This window comes from Vulpes vulpes, chromosome 7 (assembly GCF_048418805.1).
Source record: "Vulpes vulpes isolate BD-2025 chromosome 7, VulVul3, whole genome shotgun sequence".
NCBI classification, from domain to species: domain Eukaryota; kingdom Metazoa; phylum Chordata; class Mammalia; order Carnivora; family Canidae; genus Vulpes; species Vulpes vulpes.
Window position 1 is genome coordinate 22504922 of NC_132786.1, and position 18864 is coordinate 22523785.

Below are 18864 nucleotides of genomic sequence, written 5' to 3' on the forward strand. Positions count from 1 at the left end.
TGTGACCCTCAGCTCCCCCTCATGGAAGCTCCCCTCAACTCCGCTGGCTGAAGGCACGAGAGCCAGCATAAACAACAGCCGGGCCTGGACGTTTTAGGGGCCCCCCTGCATCTCCCTTGCTCAGTTCCTTTTTGGGGTGAGCCAGTATGTTCCAGACGAGGGCGGCAGCTCCAGCCTGGATCCCAGAACGAGGACGCCACACAGCCAAGAACCCAGTGGGACTGCAGCTGACACGCTCACCAGGATGTAACGTTAGCAAGAAATAAACTTCCATTGTTTTTAAGCACTGAATGCAGGGGTTTTGTGTTTGAAACCTCAAGCATGTCTAGTGAAAGCTGACCATGAGACCTCTTAACAAAGCAACTGCATTGCTGGGAACGCACTTAACTGGCAGACGCAGTCTTAGCTGAGTGCAAAGACTTGAGTAAGAGGGTTTTCTGCAAAAAAAAGGGGGGGGGTCTGCAATATCATTTATTTATGGTAACAAAAAGGAAAGGAAAACAGCCTAAACTTCCATCAGTGGAGAGGGCACCAAATAAATGATAATTTGTCCACATAAGAATATTATACATCTGGTAAAAATAGTTGCACAGCTTTTTAAAATTACTTATATAATTGTATATTACAGCATTTACCATTCTGCGATTTTGTATTTTCATGCAGCATGATATTTTACAGTTCTGTCCACATCAATAGGTGTGTATTTGCTCACTCGTGTGCCTTGTGATCTTATCTTCTCTGTGGGGAAGGCACTGCATCAGCCTGCCCCCTCCCGCTCACAGCAAGCCGGCCACTGTTGCTCATAGTTGCTGCTCAGAACAGTCTACAAGTGTGCCTCCTCGTGTGCATGCGTGGGCCTCTCTCTGCAGCGTTCCAGGCCTGGAGCTGTCGGGCCATGCAGCAGCGTCGTCAGCAATCAGAGCTGCGCCGACGCTTGCCCCAAACACTTACTACCTCACACGCTGCCATACGGCACCATCCCTGGCTGCTGTATTACACCATATGTGGCATCCCTGGCTGCTGTATTACACCATATGTGGCATAGGCATAATTCATAGGATTATGAATGTGTACCCTGTAGCAGAATTACCTTTTAAATGTACAAGGAGGTACCAAGGACTACCTTTAAGGGAAAAGTTGCCTCTGGGAAGGGAGCAGGCTCTGATCAGGAAAGGATGGGCAGGTGCCCTCAAGTCTGTGGTTTATGTTTCTTTTTTTTTTTTAAAGGGATGCCTGGGTGGCCCAGTGGTTGAGCACCTGCCCCTGGCTCAGGACGTGATCCTGCAGTCTCAGGATCGACTCCCACGTCAGGCTCCCTACATGGAGCCTGCTTCTCCCTCTGCCTAACATCTCTGCATTTCTCTCTCTCTCTCTCTCTCTTTTTTTTTGGGGGGGGGGGGTTGGGGACATATAAATAAGTTTAATTACCTACTACACCATTCCGATGGAAATGTAGGGTAAATGGATCGAAACGAAGGTCATAAACTTAGGAGACAGGCAGGCGTTTTTAGACAACTTTAGGTTTACACATTCAACAGACTGAACTAATTCTTAACATTTAAAATAAAACTTTAAAACATTTTTACCACAATAAACAAAACAATGTATTAAAATTGACTTCCAGAAATGACCCAATTACTTTGTAAACATGATTTAATTTTCTTCACATTTCTTTAAATGTCAAGTTTTCTCTGGCAAATTTATTCAAAATACTAAATTTTCATTTTAGAACTTATTTTACATTGCAGGGTGCCCTAAATTGACATTCATCAAGACACCTTTCTCTAAGCCCTAATGGTTTCTACCTTCCTTTTAAGTATTAAGTAAACTTGTCATTCTCAAAAATATTCTGGAGAAAAAATTATGAATTAAACACCCATAAATTCTTCTTCATTTCTGTTATAGTGTAGCAATTTATCATCTAACCCACAGTGGTCTATCAACTGAGTAAGGCTGAGTTTCTTGTTTTCCTCAGACATAGCTCACTGCAACTCATAAAGCAACAGCTGGCTACAGCTTCTCCCCTTCTGTATTCACAACTGTAACTGAGACAGATCATTCTTTGATCTATACATTTTGACCAGTTTTAGCCTCCGAAGAAGATCTTTTTCTCAATCTGCTTCACCAATTTTCTCTTTCTTCACTTAATCCTTGTTTGGAAAGATCCTCATTCACAAAGTCACTCTGGAGATCACTGCGTAACTCAGTATCAAGAGATTTAGATTCACAAGCACTAATACTCTTGAAGGTATTTTTCAAACATGTTCTTTCTTTGAATTGACTGTGTGTTTAAAATTTTCTTGAAATTCCTAACAGTTTTCCTCTATTGAAGGTTCCTCAGGAAAAGTCTGATCGTTTTCTTCATTCTCTACTTTAACACATTTTACCGCACTATAACAGGAATTAAATGAAAAGCTAGTTTTCCTTAATTGTTCTCTAAGTGTTGCACTCATTGGTTGTTTTCTTGAACTACTTGGACAGGGAGATGGTAGACTGGCACAGGCCCGTGGAGTGCTAGGTGAAATCACGGCTGGGTCGGATGGGCTTTCCATCTTGAAAATGAAATCTTGGTTTACTTCTTGAACCCTATAAAGCTGTGTGACTAGAACCAATGACCACTGAGTCCTAAGGAACAAGGAACAGGAGCACAGATAAATGTACGCCCGTCTGTGTCATTTAAGCAGCGAACTGACCCTTCCTCCACCATCTCCCAGAGTGCTGAAAACACCTCTCTGTGTGTCTTTCATGAATAAATAAATAAAATCTTTTTTAAAATAATTAAATAATTTTTTAAAAAACGGGGGTTGATGGGATGCCTGGGTGGCTCAGCGGTTTAGCTCCTGCCTTCGGCCAGGGCATGATCCTGGAGTCCTGGGATCGAGTCCCACATCGGGCTCCCTGCATGGAGCCTGCTTCTCCCTCTGCCTGTGTCTCTGCCTCTGTGTGTGTGTGTGTGTGTGTGTGTGTCTCATGAATAAATAAATAAAATCTTTAAAAACAAAACAAAACAAAAAACTAAGGCAACAGGGTGCAACCTTAAGATTTGCTAAAGCTTCCAATTTACATGCAAGTGTTTTTACGTTATTTGAATCTATTCACTTAAAACATCTACTTACGTGTAAATATGACCATGTACACATGGAGAAGCAGCGTAAGACATTTCAGACACATTTAGGTTGCTTCTGGGAAGCGAGGGTCAGAAGGGTGTTGCATGTGTAACTTTATTCCTTTCGTTAGTGTTTGCATTTTTTTTTAGAAACACATATCAAGTTCATGAATTAAAAATTGAGGAGGGATGAGTTTCGAGTGTATGGATGAGATGAAAGAGTTCAAACTCTCAGAACCTGTGTTTTCTCATCTGTAAAATATGGTTAGAAGCATCTACTTTGTAGGGCTGCTGTAAGGGTTATGATTTATTCATATTAAACATCTTGCAGAGCACCTTTACATAGTAGGCACTAAATAAATAATAATTGTTTACATTATTAATAAAAATGTAGAATACGCTCTGTTTGCAAATTTACTCACCCTGAAATGTACAGAGAAAATAGATGCAATTTCTTTATTTCTCAATAAGTGATCTGTTCTTCCACATGAGCTCCCCACGGGGGTAAATGGATCTTCGAGCCAGGAAATTTAGTTTGATTCAATAATTTAAACCCACAGCCATGGTTTAAATCCTTTCAGTAACTGCTGTCTCTCTACATTTAAACACCTAGACTCTCAGATCACTGCTGCCCAGCCGCCCTCTCCCCGCCTAGGGGATACACAGTCAGATTTAGCAAATGAAAATGCAAGACATCCAATTACATTCAATTCCAGGTAAACAACAAATAATTTTTTTTAAGTGCTAAGTCCCAAATACTGCACAGGACACATTTATACAAAAAAAATAAAACCAACGAACCAACACTATGATGTTTATCTGAAATTTGAATGTAACTGAACATCAATTTGGGGGATCCTATCTAGTGAGAGGATGGTGATTTGATTTGGGGGATCCTATCTAGTGGGAGGATGGTGCAGGGGGAACAAGGGCCTCTGGGCCTCCTGGACTTTGGATGTGCACTGGGCAGTTTCTGGGCCTCATTCCCCGGGCGGTGGACAGGCTTGAGGTCTGTGGCTGGTGTGACCTACAGTCTGTCTCAGCTTAGCCGGGGCCTGCCTGAGCCAGCCCCATGTTGCTCCTCAATGGTGCTGAGGACCCTTTTGTCTTCCTGGCACATCCTCTTTGGGCCCTGGGCTGGGACTTGCACCTCTGCAGCCACTGTGGCAGGGTCTCTTGGCCCTGAGAGTAGTGGGATCTATGACAGGGTCCCTGGCTCTCAGTTGAACCACTTGTCCTATGGCCCCAGAGAAGCACACAAGGACTTATGATGATCCCAGGGCAGCTAAACGCCAGCCATCCCTCTCCTCAGACAGGACATGTCCTGTAGCTCAGGTGTGGCTGCTCCAGTGAGCTCATAGCGTCCCAGGGTCCCCAGCCTGAAGCAGTGAGTGGGCAACACCCTGGCCACAGTGTCCCCGCCGTGGACCTATCTCCCTCTGCCCACCTGCCTCCTCTCTGCCTCCATTGTTGCCAGTCCCCCAGGGCCAAGGGGCAGCCCCTCTGCTCCCCTCTAGATGCTCGGTGATCACCACTCAGCACTCACTCCGTGAATGTGTAATCAAGCACCAACTCTATTACAAACACCATCCAGATGCTAGAAATAATGGCAGGAAGACCCCTCTTCTGGAGCTTACACTCTGATGCAGTTGAAGACGAGGAGCAAATACTGAAAATCCAAGTCACAAGGTCCCCGGAATGTGGCAGTGAGCTCTGCAAAGGGGGAAAGGAGTGGGGCGGGGAGGGGCTGGTAGCATGGTGGGGTCCGGCTAGGAGCTCTTTCCCGGGGGCTGGTTGGAAGAGGCGTTTCAGTAGAGACCTGAATGAAGAAAAACAACAAGCATGCCAGTGTCGGGGGCAGAGGGTGCGGAAGGTGCCCTTCAGCACCTGCAGAAGTCTCGCTGACTGCAACAGGCTGCATTCGCAAAGCAGGCAGAGGGGAGGTCAGAGAGGTCACCTGCCTCAGAGTATACTTCCAAAATGATAGAAAAAATAACATGGAAAGCCCCTTTGGCTTTCTGGACTCTTGCTGGTGAGAATGAGGACATCGACCGACTGCAACCAGGGAGGGAGGGCCAGTCTGCCCGGAGCTGTACTTCCCTCACACCTCCTGGCCTTGGACCCCCCGATGGCCTCCGATCCAGGGAGCCGCAATCTGGCCTGAACTTGGAGGGACACGAAAACATGGATAAACATTTGCAAAATGACCCTGCTAGGCTAGTAAGTGTTCACAAAATGTTACAGGAGGTCCGCAGAGGGGACGACCTCTCTGGGCAGAACCAAGTGTGGGACTGGGCCACTTGAGCAACTCACTCGAACTCGATGCACTGCATGGGATCGGTGTCAGCACGGGGACTGTGGAGTGACGGGGCAGGTGGACCATGGAAGGCTCGGCGGGATGCCGTCTGTGGTATTTCAGCAGTGGGGATGTGGGGAGTTCAAACCAGGTTCAGGGCTAGATAGACAGCCTGCAATAACCCGCGGGGCCAGCCTGGGTCCTGGGTCCGCAAGTGTGCAAGCCATAAGGAAGGCTTGGACTCTGCTGTGTTTCAACAGCACTAACGGAACTCTTTCTTTTCTTCTCTGGCTTCTCCTCTCTGCCCACCCAGGTCCTGGCGTCCCCACGGTGACCGTGCACAACACAACGGATAAGAAAAGTAAGTGCCTTTGCTCTTTTCTGAAATCTTCCCGTCCCATGGGAGAAAGGAAGCCAAAGCTCTGTGAGGGAATCCGGCCTGCTTATTCCTATTTGGAGACTCAGAGATGGTGATGTCCCAGCGGCTCCCCGACGATCGCCGGTATCCATCAGTGTGATGGGCCCTCAGAGGCCAGCTGGATGCCCCGGCCCCACAGGTGCTGAGGCCCGGAGGCCACTGCGGCCGGACAGGACCCCACCTGCGGCCTGAGCAGATCCCACGGCCCTGGCTGAGCAGCCTGGCTCTCCCCTGGGGGGCCAAGTCTCAGGCACCCCATGGGTGGGGGACCACTTGATGGCACAAAGGGCTTCACGTCCATGCCACTGCAAGGGTGAAACTCTCCAGAGTCTCTTGAGGACCTCCCAGCATATTTGTGCTTGAAGGGACCCCATGCAAGTTGACACACATCCTCGTGTATGTAGGGGGAGGATCAGAAATGATGTGTCTGGTCCCAGGCAGACTCTCAGGAAAGCTGAGAATAAAGAGAACGTGCCCTCTGTCTCTCCATTCCTTGGTCCTGTCCCCAAGGAACCCTCCCAACCCTGCTCCTTCCCACTAGGGTACCACATGCCCTGCCAGGACCCTGCTCTGTATCATGCCTCCAAACAAAAAGTCAGACCTCAGACCCCGATGGCAGGAGTGACTCTGCACATCCCTCCATTATAAAGGCAGCCAAGTGTCAGAGACTCTGGTTCCTGTCCCAGTGGTGGGGCTTCGAGCACAGTGGTCATGGAGCAAAGTGTGGGAGACAGGGTCTCCACTGTTCTGGTTAAAAAGAGGTCAAAGGGTTCAAAAATACATAAAACAGACTGATTTAGGGAGACAGCATTTAGAGAATAATCCTAAATGATGACGATATTTCACAAAACTTATCAAATAATCACTAGAAATTCAAAAGTCAAAGATAACACCAGGAATCGATTTTAAAAATCACTTAAAATGCAAAAGTCCAAAAAAGGGATGTGAGATGGATACAAAACCCACTCTAAATACTCGCATGGCCATTGATGGGGAGGATGCCAGGAGCAGGCTGTGTCGGCCTTCCTGGGGTCCTCCTGGGGAGGGGGTTCTCTGGGTGCAGAGGTGCCCAGCCCAGGCCTCATCTCCAACACAAGTGGGGAGCTTTATAGGAGCCTGAGAGGTTTGGGGGTCTGGCCACGTGTCCAGTAGGCACAGGGTGTGTGACATGCGACTGTCTGGGCATCCCCCCTCCTGGCCACAGGCTGCCCACTCTCGTGGGCAGAAAGGCTTGGAGCATCATGGGGAGTCTGCCCGAGGGATCGGCCAGGATGCCCACCACAAGGCAGGTATCCACAGACACAGCCCAGCATGCCGGCCCTCTCTGAAAAAGTGTTCATGCTGGAATCTCTTTAGCAGTGATTTTCACTCTGAAACATGGAACTATTTTGCCAAGCCTCAACTGGAGCATCTCTTTTCCTAAAGAAAACAGATACTATTCACTTAGAGGATTTGTTAAAACAAAAGAGAACATAGATCGTGGTGTAGATAGACAATGGGATTTTACTCAGCCATTCAAAAAGAATGAAATCTTGCCGTTTGCAACCACGTGGATGGAACTAGAGGCTATTATGCTGAGAAAAATAAGTCAATCAGAGAAAGACAATTATTATATGATTTTACTCATGTGGGATTAAAGAAAAAAACCAGGATCATAGGGGAAGGGAGGGAAAAATAAAATAAGATGAAATCAGAGAGGGAGATAAACCGTCAGAGACTCTTAACTCTGGGAATAAACTGAGGGTCACTGGATGGGGGACGGAGTCACTGGGTGATAGACATGGCAGAGGGCATGTGATGGGATGAGCACTGAGTGTGATGTCAGATTGATGAGTCCCTGACCTCTAGCTCTGAAACTACAAAGAAAAAAAAAACCAAGAGTATATAGATAATTTCCTGATATTTTATTAATTTTTTCCCTTCTTAAAAATCTGAATGGGATGTGTGGGCAGCAGCATTGTGTACCTGTCAGTGTCCTGCTCTGGACACTGCCATGTCACAGAGGGTGTCATTGTGGGGGAAAGCTGCGTGTGGGGTGCATGGAACTCTAGGCCTATTTTTGAAACTTCCTGGGAATTTAAAATTTATTTCAAAATAAAAAACCTTTAAAAAAAATCTCTAGTAAAAACACAAAACTAGCTCTAGATGATTCCCCCCCGCCCCCCACCCTTTTCTAAGTAGGTTTGGGTCTTCTTAAGAAAGCCGTGCACTTAAACACTGTCCCTCGCTTCTTTGGAGGATGCCGTTAGGATTTCTTCCGAGTTGGGTGATGCAGCGCCTGTTTCTGAGGAGGCTTTGTGGCTCGCAGCTGCGCTCAGGCCGGGATGCGATCACACCCCCGGGGCTCCCGAGACCAGGAGCCTGAGCCCAGGCACAGAGTCCACATCACGGCTTTTCCTCGGGCTCCCGTGGGGATGAAGACAAAGCAGGTTTATGTCTTAGATGCAGAACAACATCAATAAGACATTTTGTTTGTTCTGTTTATAAACTGGGGCAACGTGTGTGTGGGTCCCCTGATCTGAAAGAGGGTCTGGGTACGACTGCGCCATGTGCCTCCCGCGGGCAACACAGGAGAGCTCTCTGTCTGGGCTGTTCCCCCTGATTCTGCAGGGAAACCAGACGACCCCCTTCTTGCCGCCGGGTTGGGGGATTAGCAGCACAAAAACCACCCCACCCGCTCAGTCCTGAGACACCAGCGGCTGTAGTTGTCTTTGGGGAGCCCCCTGACAAACCAGGCGTTTGCAGACACATTTCACTGTTTGGGGTTCAAGGGCCACAGTCGTAGGGGATTCCCAGGGGAGGGGAGCCCCATGGAACAAGGAACAGAAGTACGCAGTTGGCACGGCGTGGGACATTCCGGTCTGACCATGACCCCGAAGGTGACCCCTTGTGCTCCATTCATCTCAGTGAAGTGCTGATAACCGGGAACTGGCCGACGTCTATACTGCGTGGCGACGCATGGCCTTCTTTCCTACCACACGTGTTTCACAAGCCTGCTCATGTGTGCCGTCGCGTTGGAGCCCCGGCCCTCCTGCTGACTCATTCGCACTCTGGGGAGATTTCACCCCTACTTCCCCGTTGCTGCATCTCTAGTTCTTACTGTGGCACAGAGTTTTCCGGAATACTGACGTAAGGCAGCACGCTAGACGCAGAACAATCCTGCAGCTGAGCTGCTGGTGGTGCCCAGCACCCAAGAGGAGAAGAGGCCTGTGTCGGGGTCTGATTTACATCCAGACACGGTAGTGCGAGGGGAAACAGGGAGGCCTCCCCCCCTACCCCCCCGCAACGGTCCCTGCGGGGCCATCCTGCCTCTGCGTCCCTGTGCATCCAGACATCACACCGCACAGAGGCTCCCCCTGAAGTGTGACAATCTCGTGTGTCTGCAAGGTCCCGGCCGCACACTGGAACACCCTGACAACACCTCTGCACGTTCCTGGTCTGCCGCGACGGCTCTGCGGTCGTCACGCCCTCCCGGCTGCCCCAACGCTTGTCCTCTTGTCACTTCCACCCTCGAGGGGAGTCGTGATGCAAAATGGCCATGGGCCTGCTCTGCAGTGGAAAGACAGAGGGTAAAGCTCAGGGGGGCCCTGGTGACTGAGACAGCCCACGCAGGCTGGCTTCCTGTGAGGGCCGGCCACACAGCCCAACTCATTGCATCCCTCTCGCTGGTCATAGCTGGCTGCACAGTATCCCAGGAAACGGCTTCGATCCCAGCTCCTTGCCTTTCAGATGAACTCGGGGATCCGTTGCCACATGGTGACCGCCGCTGGGAGTGCCACCACTGGAATCTGAGGAGCTCCATGTATGGCCCCCAGGGCAGCACCCCACGGAAGGGTGATCTGTCACCACTCTGGAGCCTGCAAGTTCAAGATAGAAGTGTTGGCAGGGTGGGGGCTGTGCTCTGGTCCCACCCCCTCATAACCCCCCCCAACACCCTACCCCCCACTTCTGGTGGCTACTGGAACTGTGGGCATCCTCGGTGTGTACAAACATCACTGTTCCTCTTTGGCCTCCCCATGTGTGTCTCTGAGCCCAAACTTTCCCTTTTTATAAGGACACCACTCATACTGGATTAGGGCCCCTCATGGCCTTAGCTAAATGTGTTTCTTCTGCAAAAACCCTAACTCCAAATACAGTCGCCGTCACAGGTCCTGGGTGTGGGGATGTCAGCGTCCTTGGGGGACATGGTTCGACCCACAGCACAGCAAAACAAGGGTCTATGATTCACTCACACGAAGTCCAGGTCATGAGATCCTGGGAGGGAGCTGGGGATGCAATTTCCTTCTAGTCCATGGCCCATCACCTTCACATCGGCTTCTGGCTGTGTGGACAGGAAGAAAGAAAAAGAAGATTCTGTGGGATTTTTTTGTACTAAGGCCTTGCAGTGGTATGCGCTGCTTCCACTGGTCAGAATTCCCTCGTGGGGACCCACCTAAATGCAGGAGAAGCCGTGAAGGAAGGGACAGGCTGGTGAGTGCCAGGCGTCACTGTCACAGGGAGAAGGAGGGTCTAGGATGCAACTGGCTGCCTTTGCTAAGTCCCTGAGAGGAGTGACTAAGTGCTTCATTATTGGCCATTTTGTATAAGTCACTCTGCAGAAGCGAGCCTGTCACATCGTCCCCTGTACCAGCACATGATGGTGCTCTGCACAGGCCCCAGGCTGCAGACAGGTATGCTCGGTGCCAGAGGGGTCCCTATGAGGAGGGGGGAGGACCCGCCTGCCAGGGAGGGTCCTCTGACTATGGCCGGGAGCACCAGCGCCCAGCCTGATGGTGCAGGAATGCAGGAGGAGAGGTGTCATGGCACGGACCCCGCGGAGGGGAGCACCGAGGAGAGACATGTGCTTGTGGGGGCACAACCCTGGGGACCTGCCCCTACACCCTGAGAGCCCAGAATCTGCTGAGGGCACAAAGGACAGAAACGTCAAAACAGACCTAAACGGGGAAGAAGCCTTGGAGGCCTGTATTGGTTAGTGCCTGGCGTGGGCAGTGATATGAGTTCTAGATCTTTCTCAGACCGAGAGTCAAGGTTGGAAAGGCCTGAAGGGACTCGTGAGCCTTCATCTAATGCTCCAAGACAGTCGGTTGCCCTCTTTCAAATTTTGTAGAGATTTGAGATTTGGGTTATTTTTGTGATTTTTTTTTTTTTAATTCCTCATGTTCCCAATTCTGCTGTAGGAATTCCCAGATTACAAGTGACCCCTGTTTGGAGGGGTAGGAAGGACGCGGGGGCTGAGCAGTGGTTCTTTTAACTCACTGGGTGTCAGGCTGCCGTGCATGTGAAGGCTCTTCTCAGGAAAGGAAGGAAGCCTGTCTTGTTCTGGGAATCTGAGATTTGGATTTTAAAAAGGATGTTACATAACAGCCAATGGAACCTTTTCGTTTTCAAGGCTGGAAGTGGGAGACCCTAGGAGGTGCGGGTCTCAGGCCAGGCACAGAGCTCCCGGGAGGAGTCTTCCTCCTGCTCAGAGTGGGCTCATCTGTGAGGATGGTGTGTGGTGAGCCTGACCCCATCCCCGTCCCCCGGGGCTCCCTCTGTCTGGGGCACCTATGGTCATCTCCATTCCCTGTGTCCTCAGCAGACACAGACCCCACAGCTTTGTGGTCTGATATGACACACATCCTCCAAGGGCTGTGACGGGCCCAGGTACCATCCGATGGCGCACAATGAAGTTCCTTGCTCCTCACCAGTAACCCATGAGAGGAGCAACCCGGCTCCACTTCACAGATGACAAAACTGAGGCTCGGGTTGCGGGACACTGACAGCTAATGTAAGATTTCTTCTGGAATTCTGACACCTCGAGCAACCGTGACATCCACAGTGACCAGGCCAGCATTTATGAATCACTTGCCATGGGCCCACTTCATCCTCACGTGACACAGTCTACTGTCACCCCCATTGTGCAGTTAAGGAAACTGAGGCCACGTGTGCATGCACACACACACACAGCTAGGAAGCCATGGGTCCAGTTTCCAGCCTGGCCCCATCTCTGGCTCACCATCCATTGGCCTTGCCATCAACATGGCAGATCCAGTTCTCCATCCTGTGCCCACACAGATGGCCAGGAGGCCGACGGCTGTGCCCCCAATGCTTGCCCCAGATGTCCTCTCACCCTGCACACCAGGCCACCTGAGCCAGCTCTGGGTGAGTGCCTGTCCCCTTCCCCACTCAGAGGACAAGAAGATGCTGCTTCTGTGGTCTTGAAGGACTGCACTCTGACATTTCACCTGCTGGTGATGGCCATTCACTGCCTCATCATTGTCGCCGGGCTGGGCATCCATGACTTTGAACGTGATGGGGCAACCAATCCACCCCAGGGCTTCATACATGGAATCTGGCATGTGCCTCGTTATGGCAACGTACCAGATCGCATTGCCTCGTCCAGAACCCAGGCCTTGGCTCCCTGACCCCAACTACTTATCCCTGACTATGGGGGCCCCTCTCCCAGGCCCCGGGACACAGGACCTGGAGACCACTGTGCTGTCATCATTGTCTAAGTAACATGCTGACAACCGCAGATTCTCTGATCACTGCTCCGGAAATCAACCCCGGTTTAGTCAGCCTCTGCGCCAAGTCCCTAGTGGTGTTTGAACCCCATGCTGGGTTTCCATGGGGCAAACAGAGCCACTCAGCCACCTCATGTGTCAGGAAGGCCATTCTGACTGGCTGTGTAGATAGAGACCGCACGTGGGGGCCGCGTGCCTGCAGCCAGGGCAGGAGGGCCCTCCGCGCCTCGGGAAGGTGGCTTTGGGAAAAACTGTGGGAAGCCTGTGCTCCTTGATGGTGACAGGCACAGATGATAGAGGCTGCAGGGTGGCTGCACATCGGGTGAAGAGGGGTCCCTGCAAGGTCAGGGGCCTGGCTCTGGGCGGATGGTCGCATCCATCCCGGCCCTGCTCGGAAATTCGAAATTACTGTTTCAGAATTCTTTGTCCTTTCTTCACTTCCCCTCTGACCCCAGAGCCACCCTGGGAATATTTGACTTCCTTCCCTTTAGAAAATCTTATCTACAAGCAAAGCCTGCAGGGTGTTCGCAGATGTGACTCTGAATTATTTAAAAGCTGTTTCCTTAAGAACGTAATTATGGCTGGGACCGCAGTATACTCGTCTGGTGCCCGGGTATTCAAACAACTTAGGTGCTGAGATAGAAAAACCAACAAAACCACAGTTAATACGCGGCTGGTTTTAACGTAGGGATGAGAGGGAGTGCAGCTCAGTTGTGCGGACGCCCCATCGGCAGCCACGGCGCCCCAACCGCCAGCCCCGCGGCGGCGGGAGCAAGTGCAAGTGTTGGTGGAAGCGGGTGTGACCAGTGTTCACGGGTGGCACCCCACGGCATATTCTTGACTGTGCACGTGGGGACCCCAAGTTCCCGGCTCCCCAGGCCCGCTGCCTTACCAATGCTCAAGGGCAGGATTCTCTTCTTCCTCACACAGACTTTTATAAAGATGCAAAACCAGGTCACTGCAGGTGACATCAAGGTGATCCTTTCTGGAGGTTAGACCAGACATGAGCTGCGTGGCACCTAGGGCCTTTGCTCATACAGGGTCCCCGCTGCCCTGGGGCCACGCCTGCCCCTCCTCGTCTTCTTCCTGAGTAGCTGCCCATGGACCATGGCCTCTTCTGTTGGCCGTGCATGCAGGTTGCGGGGGAGACGGTGGTCGGAGAGTTCAGGAGGTGTCCCCCAAGCACGAAGTGACCCGTCCCATCAAACCCTTAATTGTTCATGTTTCTGGAAGTTCCTCTGGATCCCCAGGGCTCCGCACACAGGCAGCCTCTATGGGGGCAGGGGATCAGGTTTTCAGATGGATCACATTGGGCCAAGACATGGCATGTTGGGTGGGTGCGTACACAGAGGGAGCGAAGCGCCGCGTGCCTTCCAGCCATCAGGGTACCTGCCTGGCATCCTTCCTCGCTCCATCAGAGCTCGCTGCCACCCACCCACCGCTGCACCCCAACCTAAATGGCGGTGTAGTTAATTGTGGGGAGGGGGCCGCATTGGCCCTGTTGACACACATCCCTGGTCCTGAACAGAAGCCAGTGGCTGGGAGAGGCAGGAGGTCACTTCACCTAGAGGGACTCTGCCTTCAAGCTTCTTAAAGTCCTGCTGAAGACAAAAGCAGATCTAGCAACATGAACAATTATTACCCAGACCCCGTGACACCAACTCTAACAGCTAGACGGTTGGTGTTCAGAGAAAGGACATCCAGGAGAGGAAGGAGTCCAGGGTCCGTGCCGGTGTTGGCTTCTGTTAGATGCTGGCCACATGTCCCCACATTCAGCCAAGTGGAGGCTCCCCCAGTGCTGTGAACCAACACGGTCTGGGAACAGCCCATGGACCAGGCCACTTCTGCCTGCGGGGACACAGCTGGGAAGCCAACCTCCGTGAGCGGGCCTCTGCTCCCATGGTCTCACTGTGTCCAGATCTGATAATAGCTAATTCCACCAAATATTAGAGGGGGCTCACATTTAATTAAGGAGTGGCCATTTGTATGCTCCAGACTGGAGGTCCCCATGGCACCAAAGTCAAAAGAAGAGTCCTTCGGGAACATGCCAATCTTCTCTTATTTCCTCTGCTGAGCCTCTGCCTTCTTTGAATGCAATTATGGGAACAAATAAAATGGCTTAACTCAACTCCCCTGTGGGCCAGCCAGCTCTCTGCTGATAAAACCAGTTGTGTGGGCAATCATTAAATGAGAAATCTAATATTTAACTAAATTTAATAGTCTGTTGCTTTGGTGCCTCTGTGAAGGGTGGGATTTCAACAGAGAGGCGAGCTATTCAAACGCGGTCTGCAGGGTCTGTGCTCGATTAGCACACTCGGTGCTCCCGCTTGATGCTGGAGTTCCGGGCTCTGGAATTGGATAGGCTGCGTGTTCTCCGTAACACCAGGCAGGCCCAACTCAGGGGGCAGCAGACCCGCACTGCAACCTATGTTTGAACTTTCTCCTTCAGGATCGGCCTTGGAGATCACTGAGTGATGTCAGAGATGCAAATGCAGCCAAATTGTGTTGGTTCTCTCTCATTTTGAGAGCTGCTGGTCCTGGTTGGCCTTGCCACCAGCAAACCTCCCCTGGTGGAGGGTGTCACCTGCACCCCAGGACCCAACGCGTGGGGCTGCCTCTCGGTAGCAATGGGCCATCCTTGCTCCTATGCATGCCGGCTGACTCCCCTCATCCAGTTTGACCTACATTTGCACACCCCCAGCCCCTTACCAGTTTCCACCTGGGCTTGTTTCACAGACACACAGGGAGGGAAGGATGGCGGGCTCTCTGAGGGTGGAGGCTTCAGGTGACCCCAGGAGATCTGTGCACGGGCTCCCACAGCACCAGTAAATTGCATCCTGACCCGGGCATGAACTCAGTATTAACCTGTTTGTCACGAGTCCTTCAAGTACCGTCAGCTTTCTGTTGGTGTAACGGAAGTGTGCTTTGGTTCCATTGTGGGTTGTCTTATGCGGGGAGCAGTGCATGAGAGGCTTAGATTGCATCAACTCTTGCACCCAAGAGGCCTGAGTAGCCGAGAACCCCCAGGCTCCTGAAGGACCCAGGAGGACCCCCCTCTCCCAGTCCCTCCCAGCTTCTGGTCCAGCAGAGACCCTCAAGGGGCCATGGAAAAGGGGCCAGGTGGGAACAGGGAGAAAGACTGGAGTGGAAACCCAGACTCAGCTCCAGTGTAGGCACATCATTCCTGGAGTGTGGATCAGATTTCCACATGTAAGCAGGTGACTGGAAACTCGTGTGGTTTGTCTCTGGGATGAGACCCAACACTGAAGCCTTGGGAGCTGAGGACAGAGAGAGGCAGTCGGGGAAATGACCACAACTCTTACCGTTGGTGCTAAGAGGGGTACCCGACATGGGCTTCTGTTTACGGAGGTGATGTTTGGCCTGATAGAGAAGGAGCCAGGGAAGAGCGTTCCAGTCATAGAGAAGAGTGAGTGCCAGGGTCCTGCGGCAGCAAAGAACTGGAAAAATTCTACTTTCCTTCTAGACTTTCCAACTTGCCTTCTAGACTTCCTGCCTTACCGTCGTGACAAGAATACAAATAGGAAATAGTTCCCATCTCACAAACCAACTCCTGTCTGCTGACTGTGCATGCCAGCAACTGTTAAAAGGCCGAGGGCATTTATTTTTTTTAAGGTTTATTTATTTATTATTTTAGAGACAGAAAGGGAGAGAGAGCTCAGAAGAGAAGAGAGGGGCAGAGAGAGAGAATCTTGTGCAGACTCCACGCCTAGCGCAGAGCTCCACATGTGGATCAGTCTCATGACCCTGAGATCATGACCTGAGCCAAAATAAAAAATCAGATTCTCAACTCACTGAGCCACCCAGGTGCCCCAGGGATGAGGACATTTAGACTCAGCAAAAATGAATGCTGTGTAGGGTCTCTGAAGAGTCCAAGCTAGGGTGTGGGGCAGGCCGTGGGGCACACCCACCACCCTGGGGCAGCATGTGACCACGAGGTCAGTGTGCCATCTCTCAGCCACATTGCTGGGCCTCAAAGTTGAGGTCAAGTCAGCCTGGACCTCAGTGCACATCCCTTGCAGACGCAGCTGTGCTGTCCCGCTATCTACAGAGGACACCATTTCTCGCCTGCCATGTGGTGTTCAGAATCTCCCAAGGCATTGGTCTGAAGGATTTTTTTTTTTCTGTAAATCTCCCGATTTGAAAATTAGTTTTACCATTTGCCCCTCACCTTTTCATCAAAGCTAAATTTTCAAATATGTGTCCAGCAACGTATTAGACATTTTTTTGTTTTGTCCTATTTGCTCATCACACGTCCTGGAACTGTCGCTGTCTCCTGGCGATGTGGACATTTGCCAGCCCTGCACATAGACAGTCCCTCAGATCCCTGAGCACCATGGGTGGCCGCGTGTCATTCAAGATAAAACTACTCAGTGCAGGAGCTCCTGCTTCTGGGCCAGGTTTGGCCTTTAGGTCCCATTGTGGAGTCACGTAGGGAGTCCGTTGTTCTTAAGGGAAGTTATTACGGGGATGGTTGACTACCCCTCTGTAGCGCTGCTTGTAGTGCGAATTTACTCTGTAAAATATTCATGAATGTCTCGAAGCTGTTTAGGGAGCCAAAGGCAGCATTCCTTGAAGACAAAATTTCCTTCCATAATGGGCCACAAGGTGTCCCCACGTGTAGGCTCAGAGTGAGAAGAAGAAAGGCGGGAGGTTTTTAATATATAGATGGTGACGTAGGGGGAAGGGCCTTTTCAGGAGGAAATTAGTGAAGTGGGCTGACGAGGAGCATTCGTGCACCTGGAGAGGCGCCCAGTGGTGCCCACGTGAGTGAAGACTCCTCTCTCTGACTGGGAGGGAGAAGCGCTAGTCCCACTGCAGTGTAAACTGTGCTCATGTGGCCTTAAACTGCCAGCTGAGGTGATCATTCAGATTAAGGTGTCCTAAGCCAGGTCACATTATGAGCCAGGTAAGAGATCTGAATCCACTTTCCCTGCAAAATTATAATAAAGAGCACACTCCAGCCTCCACTCTTCTTCCCTTCCTTGGTTGTTGTGGCCACTGTATTGGAAAAGCATCTGTCCTAACAGATATGTGATGTTGGTTTTCCAAAACCAATAAAACATGCCCAGACCAGGGCTCCCAGGGGGCTCCGTCAGTGAAGCGTGTGCCTTCAGCTCAGGTCATGATCCCGGAGTCCTGGGATCAAGCCCCACATGGGACTCCCTGCTCCATGGGGAGTCTGCTTCTCCCTCCTCCTGCTCATGCTCTCTTGCTCACTCTCTCTCTCTCTAATAAATAAATAAAACATTAAAAAAAAAAAGAAGAAGAAAAGAAAAGAAAACACATGCCCAGACCTATACATGCGAGAAATGCCATGAGGAACGACAACCTATGGGCGGTGGGGGAGTCACCTAATATGGTGGAAAGAATGTTCCGTCTGCCCCAACCTCCTGACTTGGGACAGGGCATTCCACCTGGTCTCGGTTTCCTGGTCTGTGCACAAGAAATAATCATCATCACCCCGGGGCCTGACCTAGTAATTGGCGGTCTGATGCACATGAAAGCCTGCGGCTTCAGTAAGAAATCACTGGTTCTGACTGTGTGATTTTTTGTTCTCTCTCTTAGAAATTTTTGATCTAGAAACAAATGAGCACGTACAGAAAGCCGTACATGACCGACAGATGCCCAAAGTAGAATACCGGAAGATCGAGGTTGACGATTACAGTAAGTGCCGCATGGTCCCCCGAAGCAGCCCAACCGCGCTGGATTGACTGCGCGCACCCGGGCTCCCCCTCCCACCCCCTCCGCCATTCCCACCCCCCACACCACACACCCACCATCACACTCCTGCGGGGCCTCCAGGCTGGAAACGCTTCCCAGCCTGCAAGGGGGAGGTTCAGGCAGGACTCAGGGGGAACACATCCTGCGCTGAGCTTACTGTGCTCAAAACCAAGAAACTCTTCGAGCAACAGACCAAGGAAAGTGGAGCATATGATTTCTCTCCTCAAGAGGCTGACATTTATTCTCTCCTCTGGGGGAACATGTCATGACATCGTCCGGAGAAAACAGACTCCCTCTGGAAATCCCTTTTCTGTTCCATGCGATATTTGCCTGCTTCATTGTCTAAGCTTTCGGAGCTGAGCATGGGCTGAGGAGGCGTCCTTGCATCCAGAGAGATGATACGGGGAGGGCTTGGCATGCTCTCACAGCCCTGGCCGCACCCAGCTCCCTGCCTTGCTTTGTGCCCCTCTTTGTCTCGAGCTGCCCACTTGCTCGTCCAGTAAGCTTTCATGAGTGCTAACACTGTGCTGGACCCCAGTGGGCACTGTGCCCCAGACACTGGGTGGATGTGGACTCCGATGCCCAGGAGGGAAACAGTCCTCATAGCCTCAATCCCCCTCTTTGCAGATGGCTCACCAGTCTACCCAGCCCACCCTGGGGTCCTCACTGCCCACCAGTGGTTTACCCTTGGAGATCCCACATACATAATGCCCCAAACACGTCTCACTGTCTTTCCCCCAGAGCTCTGCCCCCCCAGACTTCCCTACTTTGGGGGATAACACCCTTCTCCTACAAA

The 18864-nt window shown here is 51.3% G+C and overlaps 1 protein-coding gene and 1 pseudogene across 4 annotated transcripts in view; one reads left to right on the forward strand and one right to left on the reverse strand.

The window, feature by feature from the left end:
* The window catches only part of DPP6 (dipeptidyl peptidase like 6), a 908079-nt gene that overhangs the window by 867574 nt on the left and 21641 nt on the right, over window positions 1–18864 (forward strand). For all 4 annotated transcript variants that reach the window (XM_072763227.1, XM_072763225.1, XM_072763226.1 and 1 more), the window contains exons 17-18: window positions 5716–5763; window positions 17913–18011. In XM_072763227.1, the coding sequence (XP_072619328.1) occupies window positions 5716–5763; window positions 17913–18011 (147 nt within the window). The remainder of the gene's footprint in view (window positions 1–5715; window positions 5764–17912; window positions 18012–18864) is intronic.
* Window positions 1869–2567, reverse strand: LOC112916192 (swi5-dependent recombination DNA repair protein 1 homolog pseudogene; annotated as a pseudogene).